The sequence below is a fragment of the Rhinopithecus bieti genome, unplaced genomic scaffold (genome assembly GCF_001698545.2).
Source record: "Rhinopithecus bieti isolate Rb0 unplaced genomic scaffold, ASM169854v2 scaffold_11161, whole genome shotgun sequence".
In the NCBI taxonomy this organism is placed as follows: domain Eukaryota; kingdom Metazoa; phylum Chordata; class Mammalia; order Primates; family Cercopithecidae; genus Rhinopithecus; species Rhinopithecus bieti.
Genome location: NW_016806937.1, coordinates 600898 through 624859, shown reverse-complemented (window position 1 = coordinate 624859; position 23962 = coordinate 600898). Strand labels below are relative to the sequence as shown.

Sequence of the window (23962 nt, the reverse complement as noted above, 5' to 3'; positions counted from 1 at the left end):
TTTCACTCTTGTTGCCTAGGCTGGAGTGCAATGGCACAATCTTGGCTCACTGCAACCTCCACCTCCTGGGTTCAAGCAATTCTCCTGCCCCAGTCTTCTGAGTCGCTGGGATTAACAGGAATGTGCCACCACGCCCAGCTAATTTTGTATTTTTAGTAGAGACGGGGTTTCTCCATGTTGGTCAGGCTGGTCTTGAACTCCCGACCTCAGGTGATCCACCTGCCTTGGCCTCCCAAAGTGCTGGGATTACAGGCATGAGCTACCATGGCTGGCTGTAATAACTTACGAGTTTTTCTAAAAAAACCGAAACGCTGGAAACATGGATGAATCTTAAAGACTTTATGCTAAGTGAAACCAGTTACAAAAGGACAAATACTGAATGATTCCACTTATATGAGAAATATGAGTAGTGAAGTTGATGACAGAGACAAAAAGTATGGCTGTTGCTAGGGGAAGCGGGGTGGGGAGTTATTGTCCAACGGGCACAGAATTTGGAAAGATGGAAAAGTTCTGGTGATGGATGATGGTGATGGCTGGAGAAGGGGAATGTACTTAATCCACTGAATTGCATATTTAAAAATGGGTAAGCTGGTCAATTTTATGTTATAAATATTTTACCTCAATAAAAAAAAATTGAAGTTAAAATTAACTAAAGAAGCCAATATGGAAAAGAAGGACTCAATGTTTAAAAAAAGTCAACTTTTTTTTTTTTTTTTAATCAAGAGATAAGTACGTAGCTCCAAACTCAAGGTCTTGGTTGAGGACAATCATTATGAGTCCTAGTAAAAGACAACCAGTTTTAAGAACACTGTCAGGCAAGCTACCATGTAGCTCTCCTTGACTCCATGCTTAGCTCTTCCAGACTTCCCAGTACTGACGAAGGGTCACGTTTTTGTTCAGCTTTGTCCAGTGCTGTCATTCATAATATATGAATGAAAAGTCCCAGAAACCTGTTCTGTTTGGGAAGGTTTTCTTTTGTTCCAGGCTTCGGTGGTTAATATGCTTGACAAATTTCAGAGTCTCTCTATCTCTGTAGACCAATGCCAAAGAATTGTTTTCTGGATTCACTGTTAGCAGCTGAAAAAGAGAAACTTATTCTCAACTCTTGCATGATTAACCATGAACAGGGTTTCCATACCAAGCACTTAATCTGGGGATAGAGGGGTCCTCTGAATGAACCTTTACTAGGGGTAGCTGTCAAGCCATTTTCCAACAAGCCCTATTCCAGCATATACCTAGAAAGGTACTTACCTGTTACATTTATTTCTTATACATTGTAAGATTTGTGGCAATGCACCACAAGGCTCTTAATTTGGAGTTTCTCAGGAGGGTAAAATAAATGTTTACTGAGTATCCTTTAGCATCTTTACTCCATGTTGAGTATTTTCTACTAGAAATTAGTACCATTGCCTGGCAGACCAACAGATTTATTAGCTAAAGACATTGGTAAAAGGTCATAAAATTGGGTCTTTGAAAATGAAAGCATTCTCAATAACTAAAAAGGATAGTTTGCTATCAGAAGAAACTTACCTCTTCATCTTCACCTTTGGCAATGTAAGAAGTAAAACCACCATATTCTGGTTCCCAGCCTTACAAGAGAAAAACAAATAGCATTCAGAAAGCCCTCACTGCAAGAGTTGCATCATCCGTTTAAATCACTGATCCCATGCTGCAGTGGGCGATCTGGGAGTTCAGCAGTAACTGGTTCTATGACTTATGAGCTTGAACTTATTATCATCTAGTTTGTCATGGATTCCCTTCCCCTAAATGCCTAATTTCCTGAGACAGTTCAACTGAAATGCAGACTTATTTCAAAAAACTTTGAATAAGAAAATTAAGAGAGAATTAAATGCTAAATATTTTCCCAGAAAGGCAATTACATACAATCTATAGATCTGGGAGCACACTTAGGGGAAAATTATGGCATGGTCCATCTCCCCATTCCCTAGTCACAGATATAAATCCTATTTTGAACTGGGAGACTGGAACTCATGACCCCTAAAGTCCCTTCGACTTTGAGATCCTGTGATCTGAGATTCTGAACTAGGCAAATAACTTACGAATTGGTTCAGCTGGAAAGGGTCCCTCAGAAGAGACTGCCCCTCCTATGGGGAATAATTCACTGCTTTCCACTCTCTTACCTTCACAGCCACAGTAGAGAATTAAGTCTAGGGCAAATTCAGCCTTGCTATGGTCATGAATTAAAGTGTAGTGACCGGTCTTCCAGCGCCTCAGTTCCCCTTGGCATGTGGGGACACTTGATTCTAAGAAGGAAAAAAAAAGGACGAGCAACTTTAAAAAATAACCTTGATAGAACTGTTAGATTGTAAGGGAATGATAATTAGGAATGATACAGCAATACAGGGAAACCATTCCTTTCAAACCTTTGACTGAAGTGCTATTCTACCAATCCAGCCTTATAAAAGATTGTCAGAAATTACCAGCTCTATTTTGGGGTAAAAAAGTTGAATTTTGGCGCTGGGCACGGTGGCTCATGCCTGTAATCCCAGCACTTTGGGAGGCCGAGGCAGGCGGATCACCTGAGGTCAGAAGTTCGAGACCAGCCTGACCAACATGGAGAAAACCCGTCTCTACTACAAATATAAAATTAGCCAGGCGTGGTGGTGCATGCCTGTAATCCCAGCCACCTGGGAGGCTAAGGCAGGAGGATTGCTTGAACCCAGAAGGCGGAGGTTGTGGTGAGCTGAAATTGTGCCATTGCACTCCAGCCTGGGCAACAAGAGCAAAACTCCATCTCACACACACAAAAAAAAGTTGAATTTTGATTTCTCTCTATAATAATAAATTTCAGATGGAAAAGAAATCTAGTTGCAAAATATATATATATATATATAAAACATGATTATTATTTTATCTAACCTTAGAGATTTCTCAGCATGTTATTACCTAAAGTAGAAACCAGGAAAGGCAAAGACCTGATTACTAAAATATTTTATAAAATTTAAACCATGCTGAACAAAATTAAAAAATAAACTATTACAACCTGTTAAACAGAAGGTTAATACCCCTCTGAGGCAGGCAGATCACCTGCGGTCAGGAGTTCAAGACCAGCCTGGCCAATATGGCAAAACCCCGTTTCTACTAAAAAATACGAAAATAGTAGCTGGGCATGGTGGCGTGTGCCTGTAATCCCAGCTACTTAGGAGGCTGAGGCATAAGAATCTCTTGAACCTGGGAAGCAGAGGTTGCAGTGAGCTGAGATCACGCCACTGTACTCCAGCCTGGGTGACAGAGCAAGATTCTGCCTCAGAAAAAAAAAAAGGTTAATACTCCTATATGTAACTTTTTTTTTTTATAACTGATAAAATGACAAAAAGCCCAAAGGAAAATACACTGAGGTAATGACAGTCAACTCATGAAAAAAAATCAAGTAACCAATAGGGAAAAATATACAACCATGCACCATTAGTCAATGATAGGCAAATGCCATTTTCACCTAAAGAATAAGTAAGTTGGAAAAGAAAATAAAAGTTTGCTAGGAAGAATGAAAATATCATGTACAATGCTGGTGAGAGTGCAGACCGACACAAGTTTTGGGGAGGGCAATTTGGCAACTGCCTTAAAATTTTGAGCAGTCTTTGATGTATCACCATACTTCTGAGAAGCATTCTGAAGACACAATGGTTGCATCGTTTGTTATGACAGCGAAGAACTGGAAAACATCTAAATGCTCAACACAGGACTGGTTAAGGTCATCTGATCCAATTGATTGCAGGCATTAAAAATTATACTAGAGAACAGTGTTTTTCAAAACTTTTAGTTGTGGCATTCTTGAAATAAAATCTTCTAGAAATGCTATGTTGGAAAGCAGATATATAAAACTGCTTTGGTGGGCAGGGCGTGGTGGCTCACTCCTGTAATCCCAGCACTTTAGGAGGCCAGGGTGGGCGGATCATGAGGTCAGGAGATTGAGACCATTCTGGCTAACATGGTGAAACCCCATCTCTACTAAAAAATACAAAAAAACTAGCCGGGCGAGGTGACAGGCGCCTGTAGTCCCAGCTACTCGGGAGGCTGAGGCAGGAGAATGGCGTAAGTCCGGGAGGCGGAGCTTGCAGTGAGCTGAGATCCGGCCACTGCACTCCAGTCTGGGCGACAGAGCGAGACTCCATCTCAAAAAAAAAAAAAAAATACATGTGTAAAAATATACCCTCCATATGTGCATACATATATATGTCTACATAGCAAAAAAAAAAAAAAAAAAAAAACAGTGGAAGGATATATTCCAAATGCTAATATGGCCACTTATAGATGATTATTTTCCTTTTGCTTGTTTTCTAAACATTCTGAAATTGATGTGTTAGTCTTTTAAAAACATCTTAAAGTTATCAGGTCTGTAATGTTATCTCACTAGATGTGTCCCATCTATGCCAATGTTTAGCACTGCTATCATATGCCCAGCAATTTGATAGTTTTTGCCAAGATTTATAGCTTCTATTCAAGATGGTAAACTTTGTAATCAGTGACGTTTCTCATTCACTTTTGTATTCCCTACTCTGCTTTGGCCCAGAGCCTCTTGTATACAGTAGATGCTCAACAATGGAATAAAGCATCTTTTGGCTGCCCATATAGATTTTATCCTAAGTTGCAGGTTCCCATAAAAATGAAACCAAAAAAGGAATAGAGCTGGACAAATTTTGGCCAGGTGTGATAGCTCACGCTCATAATCCCTGCACTTTGGCAGAACAAGATGGGAGGATTACTTGAGCCTAGGGGTTCGAGACCAGTCTGGGCAACATGGCAAGATCCCGTCTTTACAAAAAAAAAAAAAAAAAATCAAGAAAATTAGCTGGGTGTGGTGGCACATGCCTGTGATCCCAGCTACTTGGGATACTGAGGCAGGAGGATCGCTTGAGCCCAGGTCAAGGCTGCAGTGAGCTGTGACTGCGCCACTGCACTCCAGCCTGGGTGACAGTGCAAGACCCTGTCTCAAAAAACAAAACAAAAAAAAAATCAAACAGAAGTGGATAAGGTTTTTAAAAAATCCCTTTGAGACTGAGACTCCATGGATACTGACTCTGGTTCCTCTTAGGGTCTGGGCATAAATGCCAGTATCAATTAACACGGAAAACTAATCTTTCAAAGAAAGGCTACCCTGTGTATTAAAATAGCACAGAAAAAGCTACCCGGGTCTGGTTTTTCTAAATATCTGCAGTGGCCAAAGTGACTGGTCAGTCGGTTTTGGAAGGCCACAGAATGAGTTATGTTGCTTTCAGTTAGCATCTCAAACCAAACTGCACAGGGTTTTCAAGAAATCTGAGTGGAAGCAGGGAATGGTAAACTGGGTGACAGATATTCTCATCTGACATAGTAATAAATGCTGAAACATCTAAGCTGAATTTGTCGCTACTTGGTTAATGGTGCCAGTATTTTCACAGGAGTGTTACCTCTTAAATTTCTTGTATTTCTCTCTTCTCCATATTGGTTGCAGATGATTAAACTTCTACTTGTAATAATTTTCTTCTACTTGTCTGTCCAAATTAAAGCAAGTTTTCTTAGGCTGTTACATTCAGATCTGAGCTTAAATGGCACTCCTCAGAGAGGCTTTTCTAGATCACCTATTTAAGAGGCTACTCAGTCATTTCCTTTTCCCCCTTCCCCTTCCCCTTCCCCTTTCCTTTCCTTTCTTTTTTGAGTTGTAGTCTCTCTCTGTTGCTCAGGCTGGAGTGCAGTGGTGCAATCTCGACTCACTGCAACCTCCTCCTCCTCCCCCCGGGTTCAAGTGATTCTTCCACCTCAGCCTCCCGAGTAGCTTGGATTACAGGCGTTCACCACCATGCCTGGCTAATTATTATTATTATTTTTTGTATTTTTAGTAGAGACGGGGTTTCGCCATGTTGGTCAGGCTGGTCTCGAACTCCTGGCCTCAGGTGGTCCGCCTGCCTTCGCCTCCCAAAGTGCTGGGATTATAGGCGCGAGCCACGATGCTCGGCCTACTCAGTCATTTCTTGTCATATAACCCTATTACAATGTTTTGCATAGCACTTATCATTACTTGACATTTTCTTGTTGTTTGTATATATATTTAATCTCTGTCTTCTTCTACTAGAATGTAAGCTCCCAAAGACCACAGACCTTGTCTGTTTTGTTCTTCAGCTCCCGAAATAGGGCTTAGGGTACAGTAGATGCTCAGTAAATGTTTGCTGAATGAATACGTTTGAATGGTGAATGGTTAATGGTAAGTGAGGACAAATCCTAACAACAGCTTACCTTTCTTTGTTTCATTTTCCTCTGGTTCTGGGTCTGTCTGGTCATTGTTCTGTTGGCTGCTGTTGCTGATGGCTGTCTGATTATTCTCTGGCTCAGGAGGACTATGGCTAGTCCCTTCTTCAGTGCTATCAGCGGCTTCTTCCTCTTTTTTGTCATTCATCTCTTCTTCTTCTTCCGAAGGGGCCAAGAAATGAAGCTTCAGGCCTGTGAAGTTGGAGAGCAGCAAGAATAGTGCCTCAGAGCGAAATAACTTCATGCACTCCTTCAATATCTCAGGAAGCTTACTCTCCTCAGCTTTCTCATAAAACCTGAAAAACAGCAATGTCAAGTTGTTCAGCAAAGCCACAGATGTAAAATGACTCATGGGATAAAAGCTGATCATTAGCTTTGTACCGCTCTTCCTAAATCTTGGCACAGCTTACTAAAGCACAAGTTATTACAACAGTGAGATTTTCTTAGGATTTGGTTAGGACATCCTGCTACTGGATGTCCCTGAGAACAAAACATCATTAGGGCAAGTGTCCTATTATTGGGTGTGAGCCTTGGTGCATGATTGTGTATTTTTTCCTGTTGGTTATTTGATTTTCTTTCATGAATTGCCTGTCATCACCTCAGTGTATTTTTCCTTTAGGCTTTTTGTCATTTTACTAGTTATAAAAAAAAGTTATAGGTGCTGAATGTAGAAGCAAATATCTCAGATGACAGGTTCTACCTTTTGTTAGGGGGACCTCGGCTACTCCATTCCACATCTCCATGCTCCAAGGCCTCACAGACTTTCGTGAATTTCTCAGGCTAGAAAATGAGCAGATAAAGCAGCAGTCAGCAGATCTCCCTATTACCCCACACGGTTTGGCAGGTACAGCAGCTCTGCCAAACATCAATCTGGCTAATTCCTAAAAGGTGCAGTTGATTGTCATTCCTTTCTTTTCTTTCTTTCTTTTTTTTTTTTTTTTTTTGAGACAGAGTTTCGCTCTTGTTGCCCAGGCTGGAGTGCAATGGCATGATCTTGGCCCACCACAACCTCCACCTCCTGGATTCAAGCGATTCTCCTGCCTCAGCCTCCCAAATAGCTGGATTTACAGGCATGCACCACCATGCCTGGCTAATTTTATATTTTTAGTAGAGATGGGTTTCTCCATGTTGGTCAGGCTGGTCTCGAACTCCCGACCCTCAGGTGATCCATCTGCCTTTGGATTCCCAAAGTGTTGGGAGTTGGCCAGAGCCACCGCGCCTGGCCAACTCTCACTCCTTTCATACAAGATCCCCTACTCCTGCTGTGGTAAAGCCAGGGTGAAGACTGGATACATCATCGGCTTGCTTTAGTCAAGAGATCTGAGTGCTACTGTGGTTCATCCTCTTAAGTAGTTATATACCTTACGTCAATCTGCTCAACCTCCCAAACTGCTGCATTTATAAAATGAGGATCATAATACAGACCATAATACAATTCACAAGATGTTGTGAGGATAAAAAATTAAACTGCATTACAATCAAGGTCATTACCATGACAATCTCTGTATAACAATTCAGATTCTCTAGGCCCCTAATTTAATAACCATTTTAAATTCAAAAAGTTAAGTACGACACAAGGTAGCTGGTTAATCTATTAAAATATTCCCCACAAGAGGCTTCCCATTTATTTGTTTAATGCAGTTTCCCAAGCAGTCCTGTCAGTTATAAATGTGTGAAAAAGGAAAGATCCCATAGCATGGTTTAGGTAAACTCAATTGAATAGGGTATTCAGTTTATTTACTATAATACTTCTCAAAATCTTAATATGCTAATGTCAGCTATACAGTTCCTAGAGAGAGACAGGATGTAGAGTCTCCAACCTTTTTTCATGGAAGAACAGCTCTTGGGACCATGGTTCCATGGGACCCACAGTCAACTGTAAAGTGCCATGCCAGCAAAAGCTATCTTATTGGCCCTCACAACAACTCTGTGAGAAAGACAAGGCACATATGAATCCCAGTTTAACTGAAGACAAAATAAATACCCAGAGTGATTTAGTGATCTGCCCAGGTTAGTAAAACCAGAGCCAGGGCATGAGAATAGGTCTTCTGATTTCTTTTTTTTTTTTTCTTTTGAGACGGAGTCTCGCTCCATCACCCAGACTGGAGTGCAATGGCACAATCTCAGCTCACTGCAACCTCTGCCTCCTAGATTCAAGTGATTCTCCTGTCTCAGCGTCCTGAGTAGCTGGGATTACAGGTGCATGCCACCATGCCTGGCTAATTTTTGTATTTTTTTTTTTTTTTTTAGTAGAGATGGGGTATCACAATGTTGGCCAGGCTGGTCTTGAACTCCTGACCTCAGATGATCTGCCCACCTCGGTCTCCCAAAGTGCTGGGATTACAGTGTGAGCCACTGCGCCCAGCCAGTCTTCTGATTTCTAATCGCTTTCTACTATAAGAAGCTGCCTCATCACTGTCAAACGTTCATCAACAGATATTGCTCTATTAGTAATCTATTTTTAAAAGTAATAAGAAGCACCATATTAGATGAATAGAAAGGTTAACTACACACAACTCCTTCTCAGGGTGGAAGCTTGTGTGTGTGTGTATGTGTGTTTAAGACTCTAGAAAACTGAGGAATACCCAAGGGATTCTTAACCCACTAAGCACACCGCTGATACTGTTAGTGTTATCATCACTTCTGTATTTCATTTGAGAAAGGGAATGACATAAACATTCTAATCAGGAACAAAACAAAAACTCCCCAGTGATGCCTATTCACCCATTCAGGAAGCAAAACTGCATGCCAAACAAAATATTCAGAACAACATATGCTAAGCCTACCTACCTTAAGAAACTCCTTCAGGAGAATTTCAGAACTTTCTTCAAACTCTTCTTGAATTTGAACTTGGTAATCCATGTCTAGATAAGTAGGGCTGATCCAATCATACAAAATCTCATGCTTATGAAGAGGCAGCAGATGCAAAATGTGAATTAATAATTCCTATTGCTTTTGCTCTTACATCATTTCACAGTAATAAAATACATGCAAATCCTCACTCATAAGTTTCTCCTATTAAAGTACTGGAAAACTCTGCTTGAGAAAGACACTATCAAAAGTTTACTTAAGAAAAGTGGAGGCCTGGTGCTGTGGCTCACACCTGTAATCCCAGCACTTTGGGAGGCCAAGATGGGTGGATCATTGAGGTCAGGAGTTTGAGATCAGCCCGGCCAACATGGTGAAACCCTGTTTCTACTAAAAATACGAAAATTAGCCAGGCATGGTGGTGGGCGCCTGTAATCCCAGCTACGCAGGAGGTTGAGGCAGGAGAATCGCTTGAACCCAGGAGGTGGCGGTTATAGTGAGCCAAGATCGCACCACTGTACTCCAGCCTGGGCAATGGAGCAAGACTCTGTCTCAAAAAAAAAAGGAAGAAAAAAAGAGAAGTGGAAAGGGGCGGGGCCAAGCTCAAGGTACAGTTTCATTAAAAGGAACAGCTAATTTTAAAATCAGAGAAACAAATGATATGCTATAACTCCTAAGATAAGGATATCAGCAATTCTTCTTACATCTTGTGGGATATGAGGGCTCCGAGGTATGGGGGGTTCAAAGTAGTTAGGAGGCCTAGTCAACGATGGACCATGAAACCAGCCACTTATAGACAAACGTGACTTTTCTTCAGACAGGACTTCAGATACCTGAAAGGACAAGCCCAGGAGCACATGAACATGAAGAATAAGGGGGATTACCGCCAATGCACATTAATTTCAGGGTCCTCCATGCTAAGCATTAAAACAACATCGGATAACAAGTCTAACAGGAAGCTGTCATGTTTGGATAATGGGTGATTAAAAAGCATAATCCTTGGGACTCTATTTGTGGCTTACAATCTTTACCTGGTGAAAGGACACAGGAGATACTTCAAAGAAAACCAGTTTGTTCCACGAAGGGATAAGAGACTTGACAATCTGCTTCGGCTGAAAGTGTTCTGCACCAGGAGAGAACACATCCATAAATGTGGTTCATTATCATTAACCACTTCCAGGCTGCCTCATTTTACTCTTGACAATTTCCAAACTTCTCAGGGCATCTAGATGTGCCCTTCAGACCCTGAAATACTGCCCTTTCCATCTGTTTCACTCATACTTGCAAGTCTGACTACATGGCATCTGTTCTTACTACACCATCCATCTATTATTGAGAAGGGCTGGAATAAGTCCTCAAAGTTTCCTGGAGTCAACTTCTGGTGCTAGACATTCAAAAAAACCTTGACTTTCTGTCAAATGGACTGGTCCTGGCAGATTCTTAGCCACAAGCAGCTTTATATATACTCTACCCTTCCCCAATCAGTATTCAGAAGCTCGGTCTGACTGTTTCTCATCTTAAATGGATTCTAATTGATCTCTGGAGTCATTTTCAAGTCTAACTTAAAGAGGTGGTTGTCAGGGCTGGCATTTATTCCTCTTGAGGTAGTCACTATAATAAATAGCTTCCACTTCCTTTGAGGAGGACAGACATTGTATATAAGAACATGATACTGAATCAACTCAGCTTTAACTCAGAAGTGGCCACTGGTGGTGAAGTGCATGCACTTATACTTATCTTACCATCAATGCTGTACAGGTCCAGGGTGCCACCCAGGCTCCTGTCCCAGGGAGGAACCAGGTATAGGATGAAGGCGATCCGGCGCCCTTCCAGTTCGTCATCATGGCACAGCAGGGCATCTGCAATAGTTTAATGCACACCTTAGATCCCTGCAGACAGTGACCAGCTGACACCTGACTCTGCATTTAATATCAGTCCATCTGACATTCAACTATAATGTCAGCTCCAGCTTTAAATGTCTTCCAGCTTTAAAATGACACGTACTTCTCCTCTTTTATAAGTAAACAAATAAATCAATACAGAAAACTCTAAAAATTCTAAAGAGCACATAATTAGATCCAGATACAACCACGAACAATATTTTTACATATAATCTCCCAGTATTTTCCTGCATATATGTATTTACTTTTTTAAAAGAGTAGCATCCAGCAGTGGCTATTTGTGTCCTGCTTTTTAAATTACATGGCAAGTATCTTTCCCTATCAATATACACACTTGGCATCACTTTTAATGGCTGTAGTTATTCCACTATATGGATTACGAACTTAACTCTTTCCCCCCTTTAATAGATTTCCTATTTGTTAATTAAGTTGTTTCTATTTCTTAGCTATTATAAAGACTAATTTAATGAACATTATTGTACATGGATCTTTTGCACTTGTTCCCATTAATTTCATGAGGGAAACTTCTAAAAGGCATGTCGTGGGGCTAGCAAGATAGGCATCTGTGCAGGCTGAGAGGGAGGGAAGGCTATGGTGAACTGCAACCAATTACACGTGGAGGGAGTGTTGCAATAAATAAATAAATACATTGAAGATAATGGGAGTCAGGTTTCTCACTGTTCAAGAAGGGAGTTACAAATACGGAAATGCAGAAATCTAGAATGAACCCTGTGGTGTTCAATTGGAACTCAAGGAATCAATGTGAATTCAGTTTCCTATATCTATAGTTTTATATATCTATATATAGAAATACAGGCCGGGCATGCCGGTGGCTCACGCCTGTGATCCCAGCACTTTGGGAGGCCAAGGCAGGCGGATCATCTGAGGTCAGGAGTTGGAGACCAGCCTGGCCAACATGGCAAAACCCCATCTCTACTAAAAATACAAAAATTAGCAGGACATGGTGGTGCATGCCTGTAATCCCAGCTATTCAGGAGGCTGAGGTAGGAGAATAGCTTGAACCCAGGAGGCAGAGGTTGCAGTGAGCCAAGATCACGCCACTGTATTCCAGCCTGGGCAACAGAGCGAGACCCAGTCTAAAAAAAAAAAAAAAAAGAAATACACTCCAAATGTAAATGTATGTGTGTGCATCCATGTGTGTATGTACATGCATACAGATATTTACCACCTCTTCACACTGAAAGGGTCTGGGAGCAGTGACACCCTAATAGCAAAGACATTTAAGAGTCCAGATCTTGATTGTTAAGTATCATTCTTCACTAAAAAGAACCAGGATTCTTTGGAAGAATGGCCAACTCCAGGTCATTCTAGGACCTTGGCATGGAAAATCTTGTTTTGCAGAAAGTAAAAAAAAAAAAAAAGAACGATGGGGACATAGCAAAAGGACACAGAAGTCAGTTTGAAGGGGTTCTCCTTGATAAATCAGGGACAGTATGAGCATCAATATAATGACAGTAACTGATAACATGCTCATTACACAAATAGCAATCCATAAATCCATACCAATATAAACGAATGAATAAATATATCGGGAGAAATGTCTTCTCTAGAGTGGAATGACAAATGTAGAGAAATTATTGTTATAAAATCACCATCTGGCAACCTTCATGGTAATAATTTAGCAAGAAACATCAGAGAATGCTAAAATAAGCAAATCAAAATTTGATGAGAAATGGGATATTTACATAATCTTAAAGTATCTCCCCACAAAATATATACCGACAGAGAAAAAGAACAGTGGAAAAACCTGATGTCAGCCACCACGTTAATCAAGTGATCACAGTTAATATCACTAATAATGTGACAATTTGAAACCATGCACCACCTGACACAGTGAGAAGAACACAGTATCAATTCTGTAATCCTGCCAAAAATACATGGCCTGAATCTAATCATGAGAAAACATCAGACAATCCCAAACCGAGGAAAGTTTTCCAAAATAACTCATCTGTAAGTCTTCTAAAGCATAAAGATCATGAAAGTCCAGGAAAGATGTAAGGGCTGTTCTAGATTGAGGGACGCTGGAGAGACAATATTATAACTAAATGCAACATGCAATCCTGGACTGGGTCCTTTTGCTATAAAGGACCAAATAATGAAGCCTGGATGGAGCCTGGGGATTAGATAATCCATTGATGTCGAATAAGCCATCAACATTAATTTCCTGATTCTGATGGTTTATGATTATCATGTAGGAGAATGTCCTTGTAGAAATTACTGAAGTATTCAGGGGTCATAGAACATCATGCCAACACCTTACTCTCAAGTAAAATAGGAAAAAATAAATTATTTGTACTATGCTTGCCACTTTTCTGCAAGTTTGAAATTACTTCAAAGAAAAAAAAAAAGATACTGGCTGGGTATGGTGGCTCACACATGTAATCCCAGTACTTTGGGAGGGCAAGGCAGGTGGATCACTTGAGGTCAGGAGTTTGAGACCAGCCTCACCAACTGGTAAAACTCCAACTCTACTAAAAATACAAAAATTAGCCAGGCGTTGTGGCATATGCCTGTAATCCCAGCTACGCAGGAGGCTGAGGCAAGAGAATCCCTTGAACCCGGGAGGTGGAGGATGCAGTGGGCCAAGATCGTGCCACTGCACTTCAGCCTGGGTGACAGAGGGAGACTCCGTCTCAAAACAAACCAACAAACGAAAAAAACAAAAAATAAAAAAACAAAACAAAAAAAAGAAAACATGGCAGTAAATGAAGATATCCTATGATCCTATGTATCACCAAGTCATCCTCTAAAAGTTGTGAGCCATCTATACTTCCAGGACAGGGTATGAGAGCACACTCAAATGATTATTTTATTTAGTAAAATTTAAAAAAGAAAAAAACCTTTTCCTTCTGGGTGAAAAACCAAGCTTGTATCCAAAAAAAAAAAAAAACCATTTATATGCTCAGAAAGGGAAATGGAAGGATGCATCCCAAACTGGTGACAATGGGTACCTCTGAAGAGAAGAGGGGGCAGGGAGAAGGTGAAGAAGGCTATCATGGTTTTACACTATATACCTACAATATTGATTTTTTTTTCCTTTAAGAATGCATTCACTTATTGCCTTCAAAATAAAAAAGAGAAGGGAAAATAGCACTGAAGGAGATGGTTATTCCTTAGGAAGTCTAAGAATAGAGTTTATATATCACTCTGAATTTCTTGATATTGTATGTACAGTTGATGTGTATGTATGTCATGGGGATTTTGCTGAAAATATGGTCGGTAGCTTTCATCATATTCTGAAAGACAACCACTGCTTATGCCTTCCAATAAGGTAGGCATTTCTGTCTATGAACTGGGTCTTTATCAGGAAGATCCAGATGCTTTGCAGGGACATTCAGTTGAATGTTTTGATGCACAGATACCATCTCTCCATTCATGTTGAATTAAAGCCTTTAAATCTTATAGACACCAGGTCTTTATCTTCCTTACCGGTGAATTCATATTTAGCACAGGACATGTCAATGGTTGATTCCAGGTCAATTTTAGAAATATCAGAAAGCCAGGACCGGAAATCTTCAAACAGAATTTTCCTAGAAATGTAAACAAAAGATAATTTGTTATGCCACAGTGTGGGATCTAGGCCACAACAATTTGGATCTAGGCCACAACTTTTCTTTCCTGGAGATCACATTCATTCAAATGAGATCAGATCTCATTTGAGACATTCTGAGAAATGTTTCTCAGTTGAAATTTGCATAGTTTAAGTCTAATGTTCCCAGAAAAATAAATGTAAATCTCTATCTACACTGTTTTGTTAGTTTTGTTCTAATGGTTCATGTTTTCTCAGTATTTTCTTTCTCCTAAATTTAAAGTATGCCCTCTCAAGGCAGCAGTTTGGCCTTTGTTATAACAACTCATCACACCAATGTTCTAGTCCAAGTTACTGGTTTTCAGACAAGTGTTTCAGCACTAAAATGGAAAGCTCAACTGTTTATATTTTCTTTTCTTTCTTCTTTTTTTTTTTTTTTGAGATAGAGTCTTGCTCTGTTGCCCAGGTTGGGGTAAAGTGGTGTGATCTTGGCTCATTGCAACCTCTGCCTGGATTCAAGCGATTTTCCTGCCTCAGTCTCCCAACTAGCTGGGACCACAGGCGTGCACCACCACACCTGGCTAATTTTTATATTTTTAGTAGAGATGGGGTTTTGCCATGTTGGCCAGGCTGGTCTCCAACTCCTGACCTCAAGTGATCCGCATGGCTCTGCCTCCGAAAGTGCTGGGATTACAGGCGTGAACCACTGCACCTGGCCTCAACTGTTTTTCTTTATACACTTTACTTCACTTCCAATGCCCAATGTGTGGGCTTATCCCCCCACACTGTCCAATTCTCTGACACCAGCTGAGTGTCTTAAAATTCAATTCAATTCTGACACTTTCTACCAGGGGTTAATAAAGGTTAAGGGCTTAGTCCCATGAGACTACCCCCAGTGTGCCCCTTCCCCCAACCCCACTTCAGATACTGATTACAAGTTCAAGTTGTGACCCATATGCTTCTAACCAGACAGTTATAAACTGGAGGTTCACATTACTGCCTCCTTGGGTTTGATAATTTGCTAGAATAGCTCACAGAACTCAGAAGAAGTTTGTTTACTAGATTACCAGTTTATTATAAAAGGATACGACTGAGAAACAGTCAGACAGAAGGGACGTATAGGGTGAGGTATGCGGAAGGGGTGTGGAGCTTCCACACCATGTCCTCCCCAGGTACACCACCCTCCCAGCACTTCCATGGGTTCAGCAATCCTGAACTCCTTTGGTTAGGGTTTTTGATGGAGGCTTCATTACGAAGGAATCATTGATTAGGTGACTGGCTATTGGTGATTGACTCAACTTCCAACCCCTCTTCCCTTGCAGGAGGTCAGAAAGGTCTGTGCCAGGAATAGAGACCAAGACCAAATATACATTTATTATAAATCACAAGCACTATAATACTGGTACCACCATTTAATGAACACTTGGGTGGCACTGTTTTAGAAGATTAAAACAACTTTAAATGGCAATAATGATGAGTGTTGAATTAAATGCATAATAATGAGTATAATTTTTCATAGAAGTTCTGATGCTAACAGGAAACCAATAGAAAATGGTGAACGCTTCCATTTACCAGCTAAACTGGCTCTCCATGTAGAACTCTCTTAACACAATTTATAACTCACTCAGGCAATCAACTTTGAAATTATGAATTATTACTAACCTTAAAGAATTAAAAACATTTTTTAAAGATTTACATTAGTTCAAATTACACTTACAAAGATACTTAATATTTTTTTGGATCATCCTACTCCAAATGCACATAACTGAAATTCCCATAAAATAGAACTGTCCTGTTTATAACTAAATATCAAATCTCCAGGTTGATCTCTAAGATTTCATTAGGAAATACCTTTTTGTATTATATACTACCCAAACCAAAAAATTCCATTATCAGCTGTGAACAAGCTTAAAGAACATTCCATAAAATAACTGTGCTCAGTCAGTCCATATAACTTTTAAAGGCAGAGTTACAAATCATATAAAATGGGTCAGGATAGCAAACTGCTGAACCAGGCTTCAGATAATGTGAGTGATAAATATTTCTTCAAGTCGTGATACTTTAAGCAACTAATAGTCTTAAATCCTTTACTGGTAACATCAGCTTTCACAAATTCCAGAAAAAGCTCTTCTACTCATTCTATGAAAGTGTCACAAGGACGGGCTTATTTTCTGTCATTGTTAGCATTTGTTAATTGTATTCATGAAGGAACTCACAGAACCCAAGTGGGAAATAAAAAGATCAGCTCTCTGTAATGATTAAGGAGTTGCAGCTTGCTCACCATCTGGCTGTAAGCCCTTGATGTGGAATGTAACTCAGTCCTACATGAAATGCTTAGCAGAGGGGTGTTGTGAACTAAGGAGATAATGCTTTAATGCATGATAATCTTTCTTTAGGGGGAAAAAATCTAAGTAAATATGAAACATAATGTGTTACAGTTAACACACAAGCAATACTTCAGGATTTAGAAGAAACTGTGCAAGCTGCCTATAATACATGGAAGTGTTGCAGAGAAAAAATATATAATGAGAATAATTTATACCATATAGATGAAAAACAGCTATTACAAAGCAACATATACTTATTATAGAAACTAGGAAAAAATCCCATGTAAGTAAAAAACTGTTAAAAAAAAAAATCTGTATTCCTACCAGCAAGAGTTACTCCATTTTTCCAAATCTTTTACTTTGTACACACAGACACCCAAATGTAGGTGTGTGTATCTCTTTTTAAAATAAGATCATGTGATGTGAATCCATTGGTCAGAAAAAACAGCAAAGCATCAAAGTGTGTGTATTGTTTTATTTTTTCTCTCGACAAAAATGTGTTAAGTATCATTATTTTATATACTACTAAGAAAAAAATGCTGTCAATTAAAGTAGGACACAAAAGTGATTGTGTGAGACACTAGATCCCAGAGATGTTAAAATGTTAAAAGTTTCTTAGAATTGAGAAAATAGATAACTACTACATTCATGTGTCGAAACTCATATGTATCATATTTAATGGTTGTATAGTTTCCACTTTATGTTTTGTACTATTATGTTTAAATCTCCATGGGCCATAAAATTTGTATATAATTTTCAATATTATAAACAATATTACAATAAATAATCTTGTATGGAATCTTTGAGCATATCCTTATTTTATCAGGATAACTCCTTTTTTTTTTGAGATGGAGTCTCGCTGTTGTTGCCCAGGCTGGAGTGCAATGGCTTGAACTCGGCTCACTCCAACCTCCGCCTCCTGGGTTCAAGCAATTCTCCTGCCTCAGCCTCCCGAGTAGCTGGGATTACAGGCATGTGCCACCACACCCAGCTAATTTTGTATTTTTAGTAGAGACGGGGTTTCTCCATGTTGGTCAGGCTGGTCTCGAACTCCTGACCTCAGGTGATCTACCCGCCTCGGCCTCCCAAAGTGCTGGGATTACAGGCGGAAGCCACCGCGCCTGGCCCTCAGGATAAATTCTTATAAATGAAATTATTCTACAAAAAGATATGCATACTTGTAAGGGTTCTGATACATCTTTTAAAACCATCTTCTAAGAAAGACTGCAGCAGTGTATAAAGGTATCGATCTATATCTGTCAACACTAGGGTTTTTATTTTTAATATTTACCAACCTAACGTGTGAAAAATGGTATCTCCAGCTTTAACTTCTGTTTCCTTGATTACTAACAAGGTTGAGCATTTTATCACTGAGAACTTGGGCCTTGGAATCAGACAGACTTAGGTTTGTATGCTAGCTCCCTTAATTTTAAGCTATGTAAACTCAATTTCTTGGTCTCTTTCCTCCTCTACAAAGTGGGTTAACAATGTCAACAAGAATTATATGACATACACAACGTTGTAACATTTAAAGCACTTACTACTCTGCCTGGCACATATTTAGCACCCAACAAATATGATTACTTGTTTACCTTAAAGCGGAGATGTGAGGCTCTCTTCTCTTCTTCAAATCATCAGACTTGATCATGAAAAGAGAGAAAAAAAGGGATTTCTTTCAATAAGAGACACACAAAGGAGAGCTGTTTAGTGAGTGTTCTGGTCCTAGCATTGTCATTAAGAGCCCCGACTCTGAAGCCAGGCTGCTTAATACAGGGCCCCTCCACTGGATGGGTCTGTGACTTGCCAAGTTATTACCCTCTGTGCTTTATTCATTAAACAAATACTTAAGTCGTTATAGTCTAGTTTCTACACCTGTTGAGGGAGATAGACAACAGACACAAAAAGCAGATTAGTATAAAGATGGTGAGAAGTGCCTAAGGGAAAAAAAGAATCCCAGGAAAAGAAGAATGGGGAGTGCTCAGCCTGGAGAGTGGTTTGCAATTATAAACAGGTTGGCCAAGGTAGACTTCAGGGAGGTGAAACAAAGACTTGAAGGAGGCTGGGAAGTGTGGCAAGGGAATATCAAGGCATAAAGCATTCAAGGCCCTGAGCATGAAGCATGCCTGGCCTATTCAAGCTATTGCAAGAGCAGAGAGGGAGAGGGAGGGCAGTAGGAGATGAGGCCAAAAAGGCAATAGTGGGGCCAGGTGCAGTGGCTCACGCCTATAATCCCAGAACTCCGAGGTGGGTGGATCACGAGGTCAGGACTTCGAGACCAGCCTGACCAACAGGGTGAAACCCTGTCTCTACTAAAAATACAAAAATTAGCCGGGCATAGTGGCGCATGCCTGTAATCCCAGCTACTCGGGAGGCTGAGGCAGGAAAATCATTTTAACCTGGAGGCGGAGGTTGCAGTGAGCCGAGATCTCGCCATTGCACTCCAGCCTGGGCAACAAGAGCAAAACTCCGTCCAAAAAAAAAAAAGTAATAGGGGACTTAAAGCCATTTTAAGTACTTTAGCTTTGACTTAAAGAAATGAGAGGCCTGACATGATGATTTCTGAAGCAAAAAAAAAAAAAAAAAAAAGTCATTGGAGTTTTGAGACATTTTTTAACATAATATCTGCCTAACACATAATTATCCACATAATTTCAATTTTTTGAAGGTGTATAATTCATTAGATTTTAGTATATTCACAATGCTGGGCAATCATCAGCACTTCCTAATTTCAGAACTTTTCAGCACCCCAAAAAGAAACCCTTGTGCCCATTTAGGTAGTCATTCCCTCTTCTCTCCTCCCTCCAGCTCCTGGCAACCACTTGCCTATTCTGGACATTACACATAAACGGAATCATATAATACATAGCCTTCTGCATCTGACTTCTTTCACTTAACCTAATGTTTTCAAGGATCCATGTTGTGGTAGTATCAGTACATCATTCCTTTTAATGGCTGAGTTGTATTCCATTCTATGGGTATACCACATTTTGTTTATTCATTAGTTAAATTGTTTCCACTTTTTGGCAATTATAAAGCTGCTATAAATATTTGTGTACAACTTTTATGTGAACATATTTTAATTATCTTGGGTCCATTTACATATTTTAAAAATACAACGACTTCAGCGACTGTCTAAGCAGGAGACAGTAAAAGGGAAAATGGTTGATACACTAACAGAATAATCCCTGGGAGACACAGATAGCTTGAACCAGGTGTTGGCTTTTGGCAGTGAAAGTAGTAAGAAGTGGGCTTCTCTGGATATACAGTGGCATGTCATTTACACTCTGAGAAATTTGTTGTGAGGTGATTTCATTGTTGTTCCAACATCACAGAGTGCATTTACATAAATTTAGATGGTAGAACTTACTATACACCTAGGCTATATGGTATGGCCTATTGTTTCCAGGCTACGAACAACCTGGCATGTTACTCTACTGAATACTACAGGCAATACCATAGGAAGTATTTGTGTATCTAAACATATCTAAATATAGAAAAGGTACAGTAAAAATAGGTGTTACTTTATGGGACCACTATTGTATCTGTTGTTGACAGAAAATGTCATGTGGCGATTGCCTGTATTTTGAAGGTGGAGATGGCAGAGTTTCATGATGGACTGGATATAAGGTGAGAGAGGAATCAAGCATGACCTCCTTTTTGGCCTGAGCCCCTGGAAAGATCAAGCTGCTATTAACTGTGATGGGGAAAACTGCAGGTGGAGCAGATTTAGAGGGAGAAGACCAGAAGTTTAGTTTTGAACTTAAGTGTCAGAAATTCATTAGCTATCCAAGAGGAGGCAAAGCCATGAGACCCACAGAAATCTGTGTACCTAGGGAAGGAGGCCAAGCGTTAGGATGCAGAGTACTCTATCATTAAGAAGTCAGGTGGAAGAGGAAAACCTGCAAAGGAAGCTAACAAGAAATGGCCACTGAGGAAGAAGAGAAACCAAGAGAGCATGGTAACTTGAAAGTAAAGTGAAAAAAATGTCTCAAGGAAGAAGCAGTGATATAGTGGGTCAAATGCTGCTGATGAGCAAGGAAGAACTGAAAACTGATTATCGGATTTAGTAACGTGGAGGTTATGGGTGACCTTGACAAGTGTAGTTTCAGTGCAGTAGTACAAGCAAAAGCATGATTAAAATGGGCTTACCAGAGACTGACAGGAGAGGAATTGGACACAGTGCAGACACCTCTTATAAGAAATTCTGCTGTCAAGAGAAGCACAGCAATGGGGTGGTAGCTGAAGGGAAAATTAGGTCAAGAACTTTGTTTTTTTCTTATGATAAGAACTAACAGCTTTTTTTCTTTTGTTATGTTGAAGGGAATGATCCAGAGAAAAGAAAAACTAATGTAGTTTCCTCAACTGTGAAACAGGTATAGTAATGGGATTGTTTTGAGGATTTAATGAATAAATATAAAGCACTTAGCATGGCATAAATTATGCACTCAATAATGCTTGCTTTAAAAAATACAGAATATTGGGCAACTCCTAATGACAGAGTTGGTTATGGGAGTTGGAAGATGTCAGAGACCCAATTATCAAGTCAATTCATACCACAAGCAAAGAAAAGGGCATGGATGAGGATTAAAGGGGCAGGAGAATGAAACCAGGTTTTACATCTATTGTCAGGGTGAAGAGTTCCTGTCCAACAGAGATTAACAGTAAAAATTATTCACAGTAGTTTCACCAAACTTCCATGTGGATCCAGAGTAATGGCAGCTCCTTTTTTTTTTTTTTTTTCAATCACCCAAGGCTCTTTTATTATTTTGCCTTTTATCTTCCAGTTTTGTTTCTTTTTTTTTTTTTTTTGAGGTGGAGTCTCACTTTGTCACCACCCAGGCTGGAGTGCAGTGGCGCAATCTCAGCTCACTGCAACCTCCACCGCCCGGGTTCAAGCGATTCTCCTGCCTCAGTCTCCTGAGTAGCTGGGATTACAGGTGCGTGCCACCACACCCTGTATTTTTTGTATTTTTAGTAGAGATGGGGTTTCTCCATGTTGGTCAGGCTGGTCTCGAACTCCCAACCTCAGGTGATCCACCTGCCTCAGCCTCCCAAAGTGCTGGGATTACAGGCGTGAGTCACTGTGCTGGGCCCTCTTCCAGTATTTTTAATCTTCCAAATTGCATTAAGTAAAAAGTATTTTGATGTTTCAATTTTAGTAATCAGATGCATATGGCCCTAAATCAACAAGAGGCCAAGTGTGTGATAATCACAATAGCAGGCAACTGTGGTTTTGTGCAACCTTACCATGGAAAGCAGTTTAGTTTTCAGCTTTCTGAATTGTTAAGAGTCATATCTTTCATGTATTTATCCTGGTTAATTCAGTCATGTGTATAAGGCCCAAAGACAGAAAGATCTGGGGAAGTTCAGGATATATCCATCTGACCAATCAGCTCTAGTGTAGAAGAATAAGAGAGAGAAATTCGTTACTTACTCTCTTATCCCAGATAAAATAAAATGGGAAAAAGAAAAAAAAAAAAATCTTCACCTTTTCATTTTCTTTTTTTTTCTTTTTTTCCCCAATTTGAAGCACAGATGTCCCTGAGGTTTACAAGGATTTCTAAGAGTGACATCCTCCATGCACTGAAAGATATACCCCCAAACTGGGGAAACCAATGACCTGTATTTCTATACCTAGACTAGGCTGTGTCTTCCAGAGTAGAAAACCAACCTTAAAAAAAAAAAAAAGCTCCTTTTTTCCCCAAAAAAAAACTCCCCCAAAAAAAAAAAAAAAAAAAAGAATATTAACTCTTTGCCCTACTGCAATGTAGAGCATACTGTAATATAGCAAGCCACCTGAAACAAAAACATAAACTCAAAACTTTATTTTATTTCAAGATGGAATTTTGTTCTTATTGCCTAGGCTGGAGTGCAATGATGTGATCTCGGCTCACTACAACCTCCACCTCCCGGGTTCAAGCAATTCTCCTGCCTCCGCCTCCCAAGTAGTTGGGATTAAAGGTGCATGCCACCACACCCAGAAAATTTTTGTATTTTTAGTAGAGACAGGGTTTCACCATGTTGGCCAGCCTGGGCTCGAACTCCAGACCTCAGGTGATCTACCCGCCTTGGCCTCCCAAAAGTTCTGGGATTACAGGCATGCACTACCGCACCCAGCCCGAACTCAAAATCTTAAATGGTAATTGTCTCCCAACATACAACTCTCTTCATCATCATACCACTTACCCACATGTACTTAATCCCTTTGTTTATAACATATTCACTCATCGGCTTAATTTGTTTCTTCACTATCTCTATCACCATCACTTTCACCCCTATTATCACTTCTGGCCTGAGCAACTGGAAAGATCAAGTTGCTATTAACTGTGATGGGGAAAACTGCAGGTGGAGCAAATTTAGAGAAGACGAGGAGTTTAGTTTTGGACTTAAGAGTCAGACACTTACTAGACATCCAAGAGGACGCAAGGCCATGAGACCCATAGAAATCTGTGTACCTAGGGAAGACATTATCACTTTCCCCATGCTGCAGATGAAGAAACTGAGAAGTCTTTGAGAGTACAGAGCCTGCACTTAAAACACTAGATTTTGAAGTCTTACAGGGCAGGCACTGTCTAAGGCTTCCATATAATAATTATAGCACTTAACACATAGTTAACATTCAGTAAGCTTGGTTAAATGAAGGCATGCTCTTAACAATGTCAATGCAAGGACCCTTCAAGGCAAACTCATCCTAAAACCTCAAGGCTAAAGGTATTGAATGATTTCAGAGACAGTGAATTTCTGAGCTGGAAGAGTTAATGTGGCAGGGGAATAAATACCTGCTGGAACTTATATAAATCATTATACTTCTCATGGAAGTCCAAGTTCATCAGTTCCTTCTGAAGCCCTTCTAAGAAGTCTTGGCTTTGGATGAAGTTTGGGATCACACAGTGAAGAAAAGGGTCCATGTCCATGACAATGACTTCTGTTGGAAGGAAAGTATTATCTGTGGCTTTTTTCCTTTTGTATTTTGACCCCAAGTAACACAGCACCGCTAATACAAAAGGGGATGGTCATGAATTTTGGGGAACCTAATACTTAAAGTCTAAGATTTGGGGAAAAAATCATAAGCTCTGACCTATCTTCTTTACCCATGAACTACGACTTTTAAAGATACCATGCTTACAACACTA

The 23962-nt window shown here is 40.0% G+C and overlaps 1 protein-coding gene across 2 annotated transcripts in view; it reads right to left on the bottom strand.

Annotated features, from left to right (window-relative positions):
• Positions 1–327: 327 nt before the first annotated feature.
• The window catches only part of OGFOD1 (2-oxoglutarate and iron dependent oxygenase domain containing 1), a 26428-nt gene continuing 2793 nt past the window's right edge, over positions 328–23962 (bottom strand). The window contains exons 2-13 of one of the 2 annotated variants that reach the window (XM_017878773.1): positions 23609–23754; positions 18422–18468; positions 14403–14503; positions 10794–10910; positions 10083–10174; positions 9756–9884; positions 9034–9147; positions 6944–7023; positions 6232–6539; positions 2142–2264; positions 1531–1589; positions 328–1077 (exon numbers count right to left, since the gene is read on the bottom strand). In XM_017878773.1, coding sequence (XP_017734262.1) covers positions 916–1077; positions 1531–1589; positions 2142–2264; positions 6232–6539; positions 6944–7023; positions 9034–9147; positions 9756–9884; positions 10083–10174; positions 10794–10910; positions 14403–14503; positions 18422–18468; positions 23609–23754 — 1478 coding nt within the window. In that variant the 3' untranslated portion in view covers positions 328–915. The remainder of the gene's footprint in view (positions 1078–1530; positions 1590–2141; positions 2265–6231; positions 6540–6943; positions 7024–9033; positions 9148–9755; positions 9885–10082; positions 10175–10793; positions 10911–14402; positions 14504–18421; positions 18469–23608; positions 23755–23962) is intronic. The other variant, XM_017878774.1, reaches the window with a different exon arrangement.